The sequence below is a fragment of the Etheostoma cragini genome, chromosome 4, assembly GCF_013103735.1.
Source record: "Etheostoma cragini isolate CJK2018 chromosome 4, CSU_Ecrag_1.0, whole genome shotgun sequence".
Lineage (NCBI taxonomy): Eukaryota > Metazoa > Chordata > Actinopteri > Perciformes > Percidae > Etheostoma > Etheostoma cragini.
This window is the reverse complement of record NC_048410.1, coordinates 12,868,196-12,884,915: the sequence shown is the minus strand read 5'-3', so window position 1 is coordinate 12,884,915 and position 16,720 is coordinate 12,868,196. Positions and strand designations below refer to the sequence as shown.

The following is a 16,720-nucleotide window of genomic DNA, read 5'->3' as shown; positions in this document are numbered from 1 at the left end:
TGCTCGGAGGTCATAACAAAACACGAATGTTTTGTAAAGTGGTCTTTTTGGTATACTGGCTATCCTGTGACTTACTAGTGTGGCGATGGTGACGACAGAGCAGTTGCACTGGAGTGTACCGTAGAGGAAGAACGTTTCCCATGAACAGGGCTGTGAAGCTCGACCAAGTGCGCGCGTTCACGTTACCGGCAGACTCGCTGCATGATGGCCGAAGGAGGCGGACCCGAGCCGGGTGGCGCGGCAGACTCCGACTCCGAGCCGGTAGCCGCAGAAATGCCAACCCCTTCAACCGAAAATCAAAAACAGACTATTGGGTCACTATTGAAAACAACTCTAAGAAAGGGCGACGAATGGTAAGAAACGGGAACGGCCAACGTTACCTAGGCGTTTAAGCTAAGCTAATGTTAGCTAGTGAGAAACAGGAAATGCTAGCATGCTAAAGCTAGCAAGCTAACGGCATCTATGGTTGCAAGCCTTAAATCGAAAGCTGCTGTGCTACCGACATTTTGGCCAGCTAATGTTGAACAAGTTAGCACGCCAGTTGCTAGCCAGCATGACTCTACAATGTCTCTGTTATGAGTGGTGCCTGTACTAACAGTTTTTAACGTTGGACATAAACAACCAAACTAACATGGCTAACTGCGTGTCTCATTTGCAGAGTTCTTAAACGTTAATATCCGTTTGTGACACGTAAAGTGACGTTGGCTGATGTGGTGGCTAGTCGGCTGAAAGAATAGGCCCTAAATTCAGTTGGTGTGTTTTGCCAGTTAAACCGGCTTGTCGCTTTAACTATAAGTAGCTAGCTAGTGATCAGGAAATGGGCCTTTGACAGGAATATTTTGCAATGACGTTACATACTTGTAATGACATGCCAGTTGAAGTTGTCTTGACAGATTTGTTTACTAGCCTGCCTTCTGTGTTAGCTAATATTGTTTAATGGCTTAAAGATCCTCCAGGCCCTGGGCATTATGCAGCTAGGTGTATTAAAGAGGCTTCAGCAGACTATTCACATTTACGAAGGATATATGTCAGATAAGCAATTATTTGAATTGCCTTATTGTTGTGAGAAATGGGCACTAAGGGAAAACATGCCACATTTGGTATGTCTGTCAGCTACTAGCTACTCAGCTAACAAGTTTATATAGCTACTTGGTGAAATTAGTCAGCGAGTCCCCAGTCAGTTGAGATTAGTATTTCATGATACCGTAGTTAGAGATGAACTTCTATCCCATGGTATTGAAGTTGAATTGTCTTTTTTTTCCCCAAGCCCGTTAACACTGTTGCATAGTTTGGGAAAATTAACCTCAGTTTAAAGGGCAGACTTTTGCATTGATTCTGACAGTGGTTGAACAAAATAGAGTTCCACGACCCTAATGTCTTACCATATAGATGCTTGCTAACAAGCCTATTAGCTAAACGAGATTCTCGCTTGGTAGGAGATTAAGTCAAACTAGCTTGCTGTGAACTAGTGTTGCATAAGACTAAGTGCAATGCCTGTCCAAACTGCATGTATCGTATCATCTCATAACCCTTTCTAATTTTGAACCTATCTGGTGACCAAAAAATGCTTTATAAAGTGTGAGTCATAAAGTATCAAAGAAAATGATCAAGTGTTTCTCAAAGTGGGATGTGTTTGTAATTAACTGTTACCAACTTATTTGTTTTAGGTATCTAATAGACAGCCGGTGGTTCAAACAATGGAAGAAATATGTCGGATTTGACAGCTGGGACATGTACAATGTTGGAGAACGTAGCCTCTATCCAGGACCAATTGATAACTCCGGGTTGTTCTCAGGTAGAACTTTGATCTTTAAACAAGCATCTATTGGGTGTTGAGAACAGCACAAATCCTACAGAGATTAAAATAGTTGTTTTTGTTTCCTTAAAGACCAGGAGACTCAAGCCTTGAAAGAGCACCTTATAGATGAGCTGGACTATGTCCTTGTACCCACTGAGGCATGGAATAAAATTTTGAACTGGTACGGCTGCCTTGAGGGCCAAAGACCCATCGTCAGGAAGGTAATTCTGTTAAAGTTTCTTTTTCTTACTTTGACTATTCACTTATCTATTGGGATTCTAAATGTCTTCTTTCTTCTCCAGGTTGTTGAGCATGGCATGTTTGTCAAGCACTGTAAGGTGGAGGTTTATTTGCTGGAGCTGAACTTGTGTGAGAATGACAACATGGACAATGTTGTCACGCGTCATTTCAGTAAAGCCGATACTATAGGTGAGCGCTACATGAGTTTTCAATGGACTTCAACTCTTAAACGCTACCGAAAATATCATGCATGGTCAGTCATTAAATGTGTTTTGTGTTTAAAAAAATAAAAAAAATGAAGCAGAAAGATGATAAGCAAGCCTTGCAAATCCCTTCTTTCTAGATACTATAGAGAAGGAGATGAGGACGCTGTTCAATATCCCATCAGAGAAGGAGACACGCCTCTGGAACAAATACATGAGCAACACCTACGAGCAGCTGAACAAGCCAGACAGCACCGTACAGGATGCTGGTCTCTTCCAGGGCCAGGTAGCGTAGAGCTGTGTCATTCATTTAACCTCCAGATCATTAATATACTCTGTTCCTCATTTCTTTTGAAGAACACCACAGCCCAGTAACATATTGGTACTCACCGTGCATACATAATTCATATACAGGCATTGTACAGAATAACAGCAACTCTTAGTCGATTGGAATACAATACATTCCTGCAATAGATATATATTGTTAAAGTTTTAATGTGGGAATTTTTGTGCCCGACATGTCTTGGTTGTCTATGGTTGAATTTTATGGTGACGTTTGATGCTGAAGTTTGTGATGGTGTTGTATTGCAAGGGTAATGTAAGGTATTGGTTATATTTTGTTTCTCTTTAAATAAACGGGGGTTGGATCGTGTGGTGAAAGAGAGCATCTTACCACTTAACACAATCAAATTCGTCAACCCAAACGCTGTCCCCATATGCTACTGTAGAGTAGAGCTAACACTTCTGTGACCCTGTCATCCAAAAAAAGATCTTTCAAAGTTTTACTATTCTGTTAACTATAATACTGTTTTATTGAATTTGATTCAACTGTACAGGTGTTCAGGCTATTGCATCCACACTTTTCTACTTTATAGTCACGAGTTGCGATGTGAAAGGCATGAGACAAAGTAGGCTACACACGTTGAAGTTAGTGCAGTTGATAGACCTCCAGCTGCTGAAGCTTGGCAGCACTTGGCACACATTTAACTCTTAGGATTAAATTCAAGCTTGAGACATGATAGCTCTGACATGAAGGTCAGTTGTGCCAACTTGGCTCTCATTTAGCTTGTATTCTCACAGGTGCTTGTTATTGAACTGAAGAATGAGGATGGCACGTGGCCCAGACAAGCTTCCCATCCCAAGTAAGCATATCTTGTTGTTGTTGTTTTGTCATTCAGTGTGAGAATGAGATAAATCATATCCTGTAAAGCGTTTTAGAGCATTTAATATATACATCAATTTCATATTTCAGTGTGTGCACAACATTGAATATTTGAGGGATTTGTTTTACAAATGTGTTTTTCTAAAACATGATTTTTGCTCTTGCTTACCAGAACCAGTACAACCCCATCCAGGAATTTCACTACCTCCCCAAAACTCTCCTCCAACTCAACAGCCAGTATCTCTTCAACAGTAACTAATGGAGACAGCAGCTGTAGCCCTGGCTACACACTTAACAACAGCACCTCCTCTGGCAACAGGCAAGAGTTCCTTTCTGATTGGAGAGATTGTTGCACAATACTTTTTTTATTTTTTTTATAGACATCTATTGAATCAGTACATCAGTCTAACGGATCACTCCCTACAGACTTTCATCAGAGCATGAGGTCTTTCTTGATAGAACAGATACATTCATTTTTTGTTACACACTGAAGAATTAAAAGTATGTGCTTTTCCTCTGCCCGTCATATCATTAGTTCTGATGTTATAGTACTTCTCCTTTTCATTGTCATCAGTTTTTCCATTTGTTTTGCAACAGTGCGTTGCTCCCACAAAAGCAGTGTATGTAACACCCATTTTAAAGTGTGCTTGTATCAAATGCATACCTATGCTACAATGCTGTAGTCAGGATAGTTTTAATCATATTGAATAACTCAGTTATTTAACTTGTAAATGCCCTGGGCTCTTGTGCTTATGAGTTCATTGGCATATATATGTTCATGATTTGCATGACTGGCTATGCCTGTATTCAAAATGAGGACAAGAGTGTGATGGTGATGACATTTACTTGTTGACAATTGCTCAAGGTACGCATAATAAGTGGTCAACATACTCCTGAAGTGATATTTTGTGGATCTGATATTTTATCCACGTGCCATATTTGAATGTCATGTTTAAACATTTGGCTTCATTATAATAATACATTTATTTAAATAATAATACATTTAGTTTCTATAGCTCTTTTCTAGACACTCAAAGACGCTTTACAGTTTTGGTTAAATAGATATAACAGACAGACAAGGTAAATAGACATGGTTATATGGACAAAAATAAAAATAAAACATAGGTGCAGAGGCAAGCAAAAGAGGTGGCCAATGAAAAGGAGGTAAACATCTGAGAAAGTCTGTCAACAGGAAAATGCAAGTTTGAAAAGGGGAGTTTTGAGGGCCTGTTTGAAGGATGGCAGGGTGCTTGACTGTTTGATGTGGTCGGGGAGGGCATTCCAGAGGAAGGGTGCCGCAGCACATCACAGCATCGTGTCTTTTAGGATACTGACGGTAACACGTCTGCTCTTCCAACAGATTGGGAGGCTACAATTCATACAGCTCCTCCTACAACTACAGAGAGTCCCAGTCACAGCCTGGCCTGTGTGGTCTCAGTAATTTGGGCAACACATGCTTTATGAATTCTGCCCTCCAGGTAAAAAAAAAAATTGCAAAGTTGAAATTGCAGTCCATTCCATTCAGAGAGAGTCAGTTGTTGTTTTGGGGTTTTATGTTTACATAATCCGCTTAAAATTCCTCTTCTTCCAGTGCCTGAGCAATGCATCTCCACTCACAGAGTACTTCCTAAATGACCAGTACGAGGCAGAAATCAACCGAGAGAATCCCCTGGGAATGAGGGGGGAGATTGCAGAGGCCTATGCAGATCTAGTAAAGCAGATGTGGCTGAGCCGGAGCAGCTATGTGGCCCCACGTACTTTCAAGGTGAGTTGTATCAAACAACTTCATGATCTATCCATAATCTGACAGCTACAAACAATGTTGATAAAATTGTCTTTTTTGTTTCAAGACCCAGGTTGGACGTTTTGCCCCCCAGTTTTCGGGCTACCAGCAGCAGGACTCTCAGGAGCTGTTGGCCTTCCTGCTTGACGGGCTCCATGAAGATCTGAACCGCGTCAAAAAGAAGCCTTATCTGGCCCTGAGGGATGCAGAGGGCCGTCCAGACGAGGTACAGTGCATACCTTTAAATGACACACTGGTTTTAAACTTTGATCTGAGCTGTTTTATAACAACACTTTACAATATGGAGTTATACTTTTTTAAAGTGGCATCTAATAAAAGTATTTCTCGATTGGTTGTGGAATTACAGATTGTAGCAAAGGAAGCCTGGACGAACCACCGCCTGCGCAATGACTCGATTATAGTTGATATTTTCCACGGCCTCTTCAAATCCACTTTGGTGTGCCCAGAGTGCTCCAAGGTGTCCGTAACCTTTGACCCATTCTGCTACCTCACACTGCCTCTCCCCATGAAGAAGGACCGTACGATGGAGGTCTTCCTGGTGCGATCAGACCCTGAGTCGAGACCCACACAGGTGAGGTGGAGTTAAGCTCAAGAGGTTGTTGTGGAACTTTCTTGTACAGCGAGAGAGGAATTTGTTGGAAGTGAGAGTTTGTTGAAACAATATAAAGACAGGCTGCAAACTGAATCAAGGTTTGGTCTTCAGTGAAGTTTTAGTTGTTTTCTGCAGAGAACAATCAAATGATAAGAACGGTTTTCACAATGCAAGCATCAGTTACAGAGTGACCAGCGTGTTGCAACAGTACATCAGTGACATCCTGCCTCATATCCCGTGCCCCCAGAGAAAAAAATTACCTTGTTTGGAAAACAGTCAAATCTTAGCATAGCAATTAATCTTCCCAGGCAGACAAGTTGGAGCTGTTACGTCTTTTGAATCTGCCCTTTGTGTGTCAAGTTTCTTTACCGGTCATTCTGTCTTAAATGAAGAAAAAGAACATCTTGTCTCTCTGAATAGGTCTACGGCCCTGACCTGGGACCTGGGACCAGGTAGCATAAACGTCTCTCCTGAGACAACTGTTTTGTGGCATTTGTCCGTAGGGGAAAAATGCAAAGACAAACAGTCGTCTTCTCCTTCAGGGAGGACACACAAAGAGAGATTCAAAAGTCCTACACCCTGCAAGGCATTGTGAATAATTAGACGAATAGTCAACACATGCATATTATAGAAGGACATATTAAATTATGCTTAAATGTAATTTTCCCATTACAAGTTATTGCTCCAGGTGACTGCAGTTAAACTAATGTAAATGAATCCTGACCAACTAATACCTGAACAACAAAAAAAACAGAGTTTGCTTTGTACTTGTTTCTGAAAGCTCAAGCAATTAAATAAACTGTTGACTGACTTAGATCATAATATCTTCTTTTTGTCTGACAGTATCGAGTTGTGGTCCCAAAACTGGGTACAGTGACAGACCTGTGCAGCGCCTTGTCCAAACTCTGTGGATTCCCTCCAGAAAATGTTAGAATTTTTTCCTTTTTATACTTCCAGCTTTACATTTTCTTTGGGTTTAAATAGCATGTGCTAACCATGCAATTTACGTTTCTGTCTAGATGGTCGTGGCTGACGTTTACAATCATAGGTTCCATAAAATCTACAGACGTGATGATGGCCTCAACCAAATAATGGAAAAAGATGACATCTTCGTGTGAGTTTTGCTGTTGACTAAAAGATGAGATGTCTTGTGAGTCACTGTGGTTGTGGTTTAATACTAAGTGTGTATGATGTTTATGTTTGGTGTTGTTGCTCTTTGCAGATATGAGGTACAGGAGGAGGACAGTGAGAGGATGAACCTACCTGTGTATTTCAGGGAGCGCCACTCCAAGCATGTGGGAAGTTCCACAAGCACCATGCTGTTTGGCCAGCCTTTACTCCTCACCGTGCCCAGACACAACCTCATAGCAGACGTTCTTTACGACAAGATCCTAGAGAAGATTGGGTAAGGACCTAGTGTGTGGGTAGCAGGGAAGGAAACCACTTGACGCTGCTTGTGACTGCTACCTAAAAGCGAGTTCTGAACGTATTTGCTGGTTAACCAATCTCCTTTGTTCCCCGTTGCAGGCGCTATGTAAAACAATCCCAGAGCCCCCATAATGAAAGCAGAGCCTCAGCCTCGGCGTCAGCGACCGTCGCCAGCTGCAGCCAAGCTCCTGAATGTTCCACAGCGTCTAGTCTCAGTGCCAGCCTGGGTGGCTGTGGCAGTCCCCTGTCAGACGGGGCCTCGTGCAGTGCCAGCTTCAGTAATGGCAACAACCACTCAGGGACGTGCAGCAAAACTAATGGGCTTTATGATGGTAAGCAGCTAACATGATCTGTCACCAAATCTAAAGTGTGGGTAAAGCTAAATCTGTCATATAAAACACATTATTCATATTGGAAACGTGTAAAACGACTGTAAACTGTCTAGTACATAATTGTGGAGTTAAACTGTCTCTCACAATGTCTGTGTCCACGATTTCTTTTAGGTGCTCATTTGAGCTTTTTTGGGACTTTAAATAAATGTAGAGTAAACATTGATTAGCCATGCAAAGAGGTGATGAAATTTCCTTGCTGCCTGTTCAGGTGAGGAGGAAGCCATGGACCACCAGGTGAGCCCCGAGCGAGAGAATGGCCAGTCTGAAGAGGAGGAAGAGGAGACCTCTGACCTTGAGAATGGATCTAAAGGAGACATGCCCAAGCAGTCTTCGCCAGCCAAGCTCTTCACTTTCAGCATAGTCAACTCTTACGGAACAGCTAACATCAGCCCGCTGCCCTGTGATGGAAATGTCCTCAAACTCAATCGTTAGTACTAATCTTTTAAACTTTAAAAAAAAAAATATTTTTCAAAGCCACTTTGTGTTGACACAGCCTCTCCCATGTGTCTCTTTGAAGCGCATTCAACGGTGGCGATTGACTGGGACACTGAATCAAAGAAACTGTGTTATGATGAACAGGAAGCAGAGGTCAGTATGTTAACATTCATCAGAAAAATCATGTGACAAGATATGCAAACAGTCTATTAATTTATGTGCGAATATTGCATGCAGGCCTATGAGAAGCATGAGAGTATGCTCCAGCCCCAAAGGAAGAAAGCCACTGTGGCTCTGAGGGAATGCATCGAGCTCTTCACCACCATGGAGACACTCGGAGAACACGATCCATGGTAAGGATTCACATCTAGAGCCTAGTGTCAAACCACCACTAATGTGTCTATCTTAGTCATATAAATACAATCCTTTTTTTTTTAATGCAGGTATTGTCCAACATGTAAGAAACACCAACAAGCCACAAAAAAGTTTGACCTGTGGTCTCTGCCTCGCGTTCTGGTAGTTCATCTAAAGCGATTTTCCTACAACCGGTGTTGGAGGGACAAGCTGGACACGGTGGTGGACTTTCCCATCAGGTATGCAGACAGCTTTGCTCATTGACTTTATAGTAAATAACTAAGCACAGTGCTTTAGTCTGATAAGAAAAGGCACTGTTGTGTGTTTTATTTTTTTAGTAGTTTCAGGTGTCCTGAGAAGAGGTCTGACTAGGGATGTAACGATGCATCGGAAATCAGTTAAGAATTTATGTTCATTATGTTAAGATTACAACCAGTTGAGATAAAAAAGAAGAAGGAAAAAAAAGAGTCACTACGCAATTTTTAGGGCATGACGCTGTTGAACATACAGCAGGTAAGCCTACCGTTAGTAACGTTAGCTGGCTTAAACATGGTTAAAATGCTGACCGCTAAAGAGTGCAACAGTGTGACTAGATTCCACTGGAAAGGATGCCAACACCAGGACGACTAATACTATTTAATAATATATATTACTATCATACTATTATAATACTATTTCAGTTCACTTTTTATAGGACACATCTGGTGTTTTGCTCAGTTTTTATGTAAATAAAGTATTTCTTTCAGTCCTTTTATTCTGTTAAAGAAACAAATTGTGAGAAGTCCTATAGTGAATCGTATCGAACCTTGTTGATGCAACAACAACCTATGTTGTTGCATCACTAGGTCTGACCTTTCAAAATAGTAGACAACAACTGTGAACGTGGACAGTAGACATGAAGGAGCTTTCACATTTCTGAATTTTACAGTTCTTTTAGAAAAGCAGTTACTCAATGCAGAATTGTAATAATTAATTTTAATATCAAATCAATTAGAAATACAGATCGGGTTGTGACAAATGAGTTGTGGATGCACAGTATTTCATTAAATGTCATTGACGTTTGTCATTTGAAGATTGACCTCTGAGTGCTGTATCATTGGCCCTTTTCCACTAGGGGGAGCTGTAGTCTATAACTCACACAACTGACTTCATACGTGAAAGAATAAATACTCTGTGTTCTTGCTGACCTCAAATGTTTGATTTTTGTTACTGATTTAGATTTCAAAACTGGCCTTTCAGCTCTGCATGAGTCATTAACAGGTTTTAAGTTGGCACGGTATACATTTTCCTGACCATTTTTAAAATGGAGAAGTTGTGGCTGCCTGTCTCGCTCTTGGCATTGTATGTGAGGAACAAATCGACCTCTGTTGAGAAACTCGATCCACTAGACGCCAGGCGGCAGAAACAACGTTACTGAAATCCTTCTTTATAAAAAAAAGCTGACTCATGCTTACTCAGGTTGGCTTAAACATCCAGTAGGCCCATATTATGTGTTTTACTTTTAAGTTTGACTTTGAGAAAATCTAGCTTTTATTTCTTGGCTGTTGTAATTCAATTTTAATATTGCGGTTTCAGTGTGGCAATGCCTTTTTTTATTCTCCTAAGACTGATGATATTTTCTTTGCCAGGGATCTGAACATGTCCGAGTTTGTGTGTGACCCCAAGGCCGGCCCCTACGTATATGACCTTGTTGCTGTGTCAAACCACTATGGAGGAATGGGAGGGGGTCACTGTAAGTCACTGTTCATTCTGTCATTTGAATCTTCTGAACAACAATATCACTCCTCATCAACATAGCTGTTAATAGCTCATTTAATATTAAACTGTTTTAGTTTCAGATTTTTTCTTGTGCCAACATTTTTTATTTATTTTTTAGTTCTTTAAACGAGCACACAGTGTGTGTCATTACCATGTGCTGACAGATGGTCTACTGAATGACCGTTTCTCCATGGACACTAATCAGTTACATTTTAATATGGCTATCAAGTGGCTCACGCATGCTTTGTCGATTTATAGTGGACTGGTGTGAAATTTCTTATCTCTTTCTGGATTAGCAAATAGAATACTGAATAGCTGTTTAACACTTCTTACACTCTAACAGACACAGCTTATGGCAAGAATAAAGTGGACGGAAAGTGGTATTACTTTGATGACAGCAGTGTCTCCTCTGCCTCAGAGGACCAGATTGTGGTGAGTTTTGAATCTTTAGTGTTCATAAATCTTGGTAACCTGTACTTGAACGCCCCCAGTGTAGCAGTATGTTCTGAGCCTCTTTTTTTTTTTTTTATCATTGACTGATGGGGATGAAGATAAGCCCTCAGCCCTCTTGGCTTTCTGCCCTTGGTGTCGAGTATCCTTGTTGTTCTGTAGTGTAATCCTATCCTTGTTGCCCGTTGCAGACTAAAGCAGCCTATGTGCTGTTCTATCAGCGCAGAGAGGAAGAAGCCCCCTCCAAACCTCAGCCTTCGGCGTCGTTGGGAGGAGCCCCGGAAGCAGTCGATGACCACATGGACACAAACTGAGGAGCCCTGACACCAAGGGAAACGCACTGAAACATATACAGCAAATAGACACTCGGGCGCACACACAAAGCTCCTTTAGTGACAGAGGACTCCACAGACTTAACATTATTAACCCTACCTTCCCCGTATTTTATTTGGTTTCCATCTAGTATGTTGTCAACTAGAGCCAACAGCCTTGTCAGAAGAGTGACCTGAGAGACTTCCTCCCTGCGGCGGGTGGCCTGCTGATTTCTGATCATAATTTACTAGTCTGGAACTAAAGAGGAGTCTAAATGGATATAGATCCTCTCACTGGATGAACAGAATGTTAGAAGTGCCCTCAAATGCACATTTAAACAAATGTTTCAGAAATATATTAAAAAAAGAAGCCAAATGCACATGTTGTTTCAACCAAAGTGTTCTAATGTTTTTATGATGACGTGCACCAACTGTTCAGACGTTAGCAGGATACTGGCATTGTGCCTAGATTTCTCTCTGATAATCTTGCTGTGCTGAGGTAAATGCTAACTTTAACAGTGTGATTATCACAACGAACAGTACATGCCATGCTTGTTGAAAGAATCCTGAGACCTTATTCCACCTGTATAGAGTGGATCACTGAGGGAGAATTAGCTGCTGCAGAGTAACTGTGGCTGATAGAGGCCTGCGTTTCAATCTAAACCACAGTGGGGATGTCTTGCTTCAAGGTTTTAAGATCTGCGTCTTGACGAGTCGTGGCAGAAGCAGTTTTTCAGGCCTTGCTCTTCATTTCATTTTTTTTGTTTGTTCCTTGACGCACAATGGCTGTGCTGTCTCTTGGACTCTAAACCTGTGAGAGGAGTCTTACTCTGCTACCAATCTTTATTTTCTTTTTCTTTTTTATAACCACGATGCAAAAGCGGCCTTTTGATTCCTGCAACCTGACTTAAAAACAGGGCACTTTGACTTCTTCATGAGTACGTTATCTACCTGATTCTGGTGTATTTAAAAAAAAATGACAGAATTGTATGATTTGGCCTTAACACTAAGGGTTATGATCTGTTATACACTTCTAGATCGTTTTAATGTGTCTTATAAGCAAATTTGGACTGCCTGACCCGACCCCCTAGCTCACCTGCAATGGCTTGTCATAATTACTCTTGTTCATCAATGCAGCTCTGTTTTGAAATTGCGGTTATTTGATATCTTCAAAGCACATTGAGTGAAGCAAAAATAAACTAGTATAAAAGTGGTGCTTTTATTCATGAAACCTGAACTTGCTTCTTGTCATTAGGAACAAACTACATGAGTCACATGACATGGGGTCAGGACAGCAGCAACTTACAAGCAATCCCTACTGGGTGCAGGCATGTGGACGTTTACTTCCACACAGCTGTTAAGTAAAATAAGGCAACGTTGTCTCTGTTGGTAGCATAAGAGAATCATCTTTTTGCTTAATCTTAATGCAGTCTTTACAGACAAACAGTCCCAAGAAGCAGTTTTAACAGGTGGCTTATACGAGTGTGACGGAGCATAAAACAAATTTTCTTATAGCCTCGAGGGACTTCTAGTGAAATCAGATGGTGGTTAGTACTTCATAGATCTATTTCCAGAAGTCTTGTTCTGTGGCATAAAGTATGCACTTAAAGCATGTTCATATATAGGGCATCCAAATGCCCTTTTTGCTAGTTGGTCCAGCCCATTATGTTCAGAGATAACTACATAAATATAATCATTTAACCCTATGCCTAGAAAAGCTTTACATCACACCTATAATCCTAGATACTTGGTTGAAAACAAAGTCCAGCTGCAAATGCAGCAAATCTTAAATCACAACAGAAATCAAAACTCAAAAACAAGAGATGTAAATAATCACACTATTGGAAATAGGTGTACAAATCCTTGTCCTTATATTTATCTTATTCCCGATATCTATAGTATTGTTTTTAACTGAGAAATAATTTATTTCAAAGTACAATAAAGACTGGAAGCCTCAACAAGGTGGTTTGTTTGGACTAATTACACGCACTAAAAATACATACTCTAATAAGCCCACACCAAAGCTGTGACTCTGTAGTGTCAGTGGTAAGAACTGTATTGCAACATGATCTTTATTTGCAGTTGATGCAACCCCAGTTGCATGCCTTTCATGCTGGCTGTTTGCAAAATGAACTATGATCTTTCCTCTGCTGTAGGCACTGGGAACGCACAGGCACTGATTGCACTATTCCTGTCAACGCAGTATTTGCCACGCAAGTGCTGGATGGATATTTTATTACCCAATAGGACTTTTTCATTTGAAGGTTACATGTAAGAATTTTTATACGCGACCTTCATACACGGTCATGAAGGTTGTGAGGTCAAGGTCATGAATTTTATTTTTTATTTTATTTTTCTTTAAATGCAATTTAGTTTTAGACTGTAGTTTGAATTAAAAATGTATTGAAATAAGTTGTGTTAACAAAATATCACTGTAGGCATTCAGGAAATGTTTGAAAAAATACATTTATTGGTCCTCTTAATACATCAAACCACAGCTGTGCTTTACATGCACACAATGCAGCTGACACGTTCAGCCTTTTACATTTCATCAGATACCCCCCCTCACAACTGACTTGGTTTCAGAGGATGCCTTCATGTAGTAAAAGAACAGAACACAGCCATTGCATACAAGAGAGCACAGGTGGTCTGGGAAAATGTTGTACACCATCTACAGAAGCTATGGAGGGAAAAACAATTAGCCTAAAGGGGTTTTCCCCACAAAACTGAAGGTTACACACGTGCTAAAAAATAAAAAAAAGCCGGTGGAAGCTGTAGGATGGGTGAACAACGTTTGGGAGGACGGCTTCATCAGTTGGCCTGGCTGAGGAGCTTCTTGATGTCTCCCTCAATGTCGCTGGTGAGGAACCTCCTGCTGTAGCGCTTGAAGGGCTCGCCATCCGCCCCAATGAGGAACTTCTCAAAGTTCCACGCCACGTCGTTCCTGCAGACCGGGCTCCACATGATTAACTTGGGGTCATTCATCAGGGCGGCTGGCTCATCGCTGGGGAATGGCAGCTTCTCCCTCAGGAACACAAACAGGGGATGGGCATCTTTCCCGTTCACATCCACTTTCTCCAGGAGCTGAAACTTTGGCTCAAAGCCATTTCCAGGACGGATGTACTTCAGAGACATGAGGATTTCTTCATTCTTGCAATTCTCCTGCATGGGTTAATCAGAAGGTTATATGTGATGATGTGACATTTCAGGAAGCAGACAGGTTCAGCTCACTAGAAGAAGTTAAAGGTCCCAAAACATGGTTCTCTTTGGATGCTTTTATATAGACCTTAGTGGTCCCCTAATACTCTATCTGAAGTCTCTTTCACAAAATTCAGAAAGCCATGATGTCTCTCTCTCAAGGGTGGGTCCAATTCTCTGAGCAGTCAAAGCAGAGAAAGGGGAGGTAACCTTGTCCCTTATGACCTCATAAGGAGCAAGATTCCAGATCGGCCCATCTGAGCTTTCATTTTATCAAAGGCAGAGCAGGATACCCAGGGCTTGGTTTACACCTATTGCCATTTCTAGCCACTGCAGGACCATAGACAGGCTGGGGGAACGAACATTAATATTTAAAAAACTCCAGGTGACAGTTTCATGCCATGGGACCTTTAATGTGATAAAGTCTAACATGGCATTGAGTCTTTAGAGACATGTAAAAGATAACTGATGTTTTGTGAGGAGAGTGATCAGCAGATACAGTCATAGACCAATACAAGTTTGAATTGGGAGTTAAAAATAATTGACTGTCTTCTTGTCTTTCAGCAGTCCAACATTACAATTTTAATACCATATTTTCTCAAGGTTTATGGCTGATAAATAATTTGCTGCTGACCAGAAACTATCACACAACTAACTTTTGGGATGCCAGGTTGTGAAGCCCACAGAAGATCACATTGGTTGTATGAATGCTCTCTCACCGTTTGCTTTATCTTTTCATCTGGGTTTTTTTAATCAGAAGGAACCTCTCCCCTAGACTGTTTTAACTGCCTGCTGATAACACTTCTGTAACAGTCTATCAATAAATTACAGACTGCTCATTGTGTTCCTTATAGTGGTGAGGCGGAATACATTGCGCTACAAGGAACAACTTACAACGTGTTGGGTAACCAACACACCACTACCACAATTTCCTCATTACAAAATATCCTACATATCACATTGCGGAAACTGACCGAATATTAATCACCAGGAAAGAAAAAAAAAATCTATGCATGGATTTTTTGGTTTCTTTACTTTTCAAATTTTAAAATTGTTTGATGTAATTGTTTGATGTAATTACATCAAACCAATGGTTAAAAATTCGAATAATAATGTACTTGGATTACTGTCTGTCTAGTTACAAATTGGCTAGATAAAGGAATAGATCTAAAACAAGCCAGTAAACTATATATATATATATATATATACACACACACATACACATATATATACACACACACATACACATATATATACACACACACACACATACACATATATATACACACACCACACACACACATACACATATATATATATAAAGTAAGTCTAAATCAAGAAACTCCTTCAATTTGATTCAAGCACAAATCGATTATAATAGTATGATGTTGTACAATTGTTGTTTTATAATTTCCTTTCTAAAGTATAAAAGCACGTGATGGGCTATTTCCGAGGTAATGGAAAAGAAAAAAAATGACCCCAGTGTGCCTAAAAGTCCAGAGCAGAACTGTCTCACCTGATGGCCGAACTGGTTGCAGGGCACTCCCAGGATAACGAGCCCCTTGGCGGCGTAGCGCTCATGAAGCTCGTTCATCTGGGTGTAATCCCTGGTGGTCGTCCCTCAGAGAGACGCCACATTCTCAATGAGGACAACTTTGCCCTGCAGGGAGGAGAAATTAAACGTTTCTCCGGATAATAGTTTCGCCGTTAGGTCGTAAAACTTAGCCATTCTTGCCATTCTTGATACCTCTTCCCTTTGATAAGAGTCACAATATGTTCCCTTTACTTCCGATAGTCACTCAACTGCATCCTCCTTTTGAAACATATGGTCAAAGATCTTGTAGACTAATAGCTGCCAAGACAGTTCCCACCCTGCAGCCTGCGGGACGGCCGAGTTTAACCTGCCATCATACCACATAATGTGAAAAAAAACGGACTGATGAAATATATAATTATGTACTCACAGTAAAAAAAAAAAAAAAAAAAGATTAATTAAGTCAAACAGTGATTTTAGTTTTAAAAAAACATGGTGTTTTATGCATACGTTAAACGGAAGGAAATGAAATCTAAGTAGGCTAGTGCAACAATCAAGAACGTAAACACAGAATATAAATTACAATGAAATAAAAAATAACCCAAAACAAATGCTGTAACAAATATGTAAATAACAGTTTCAAAATGTGTACGGTTTCGTGTCTCTTTCGTTTCTCTTTTTGGTATTTAATAATATTTACTTATGTATTCCCATTTTTAATTTAGTCATTTTATTTTTATTTTTTCTTGACAGAACCTGGTCTCCACGCATGCTATGAAACACGTAACAATAATAATTAGAAAAATAAACAAACAAAAATTAAAAATCAACTAATGCACCAGGGATTGATATTTAATACTGTGCAATATATTAAAGCCGAAATATTAAAGGGATTGGTCTCTGTGAGTCAGCCCGTTGATTGCTGTATTAAACTGTTGGGTTCAGTTACTTAAGCTACTACTGGGGTATTTCATGACAGGTGCCGTGTATCCACTCGACTGCAAGGTAGCTGCAAAAGTACTTTATTTTAAAAAGAGCATCCTCCTCAGTTTTGATAACAA

The 16,720-nt window shown here is 40.5% G+C and overlaps 2 protein-coding genes across 2 annotated transcripts; one reads left to right on the top strand and one right to left on the bottom strand.

Annotated features, from left to right (window-relative positions):
- Nucleotides 1–91: 91 nt before the first annotated feature.
- usp4 (ubiquitin specific peptidase 4 (proto-oncogene)) lies at nucleotides 92–12,141 on the top strand. The gene is made up of 22 exons (XM_034868762.1): nucleotides 92–353; nucleotides 1,668–1,795; nucleotides 1,889–2,019; nucleotides 2,101–2,227; nucleotides 2,382–2,527; nucleotides 3,322–3,383; nucleotides 3,576–3,722; nucleotides 4,764–4,881; nucleotides 4,995–5,168; nucleotides 5,254–5,412; nucleotides 5,554–5,778; nucleotides 6,643–6,726; nucleotides 6,819–6,913; nucleotides 7,022–7,204; nucleotides 7,327–7,559; nucleotides 7,828–8,046; nucleotides 8,137–8,207; nucleotides 8,292–8,407; nucleotides 8,498–8,647; nucleotides 10,037–10,140; nucleotides 10,510–10,598; nucleotides 10,808–12,141. The coding sequence occupies exons 1-22, from the start codon at nucleotides 202–204 to the stop codon at nucleotides 10,928–10,930; spliced, it is 3,036 nt and encodes a 1,011-aa protein (XP_034724653.1). The 5' UTR covers nucleotides 92–201; the 3' UTR covers nucleotides 10,931–12,141.
- Nucleotides 12,142–13,375: 1,234 nt separating this feature from the next.
- Nucleotides 13,376–15,942, bottom strand: gpx1b (glutathione peroxidase 1b). The gene is made up of 2 exons (XM_034870272.1): nucleotides 15,642–15,942; nucleotides 13,376–14,089 (listed from the first exon to the last, which is right to left on the bottom strand). The coding sequence occupies exons 1-2, from the start codon at nucleotides 15,861–15,863 to the stop codon at nucleotides 13,739–13,741; spliced, it is 573 nt and encodes a 190-aa protein (XP_034726163.1). The 5' UTR covers nucleotides 15,864–15,942; the 3' UTR covers nucleotides 13,376–13,738.
- Between the last annotated feature and the right edge of the window lie 778 nt (nucleotides 15,943–16,720).

Coding starts and splice junctions, on each gene's coding strand:
- usp4 (XM_034868762.1), top strand. CDS start 202: ATGATGGCCGAAGGAGGCGGACCCGAGCCGGGTGGCGCGGCAGACTCC. Junction 3,723..4,763: donor AGCACCTCCTCTGGCAACAG/GCAAGAGTTCCT, acceptor CTCTTCCAACAG/ATTGGGAGGCTACAATTCAT. Junction 4,882..4,994: donor TTATGAATTCTGCCCTCCAG/GTAAAAAAAAAA, acceptor CTCTTCTTCCAG/TGCCTGAGCAATGCATCTCC.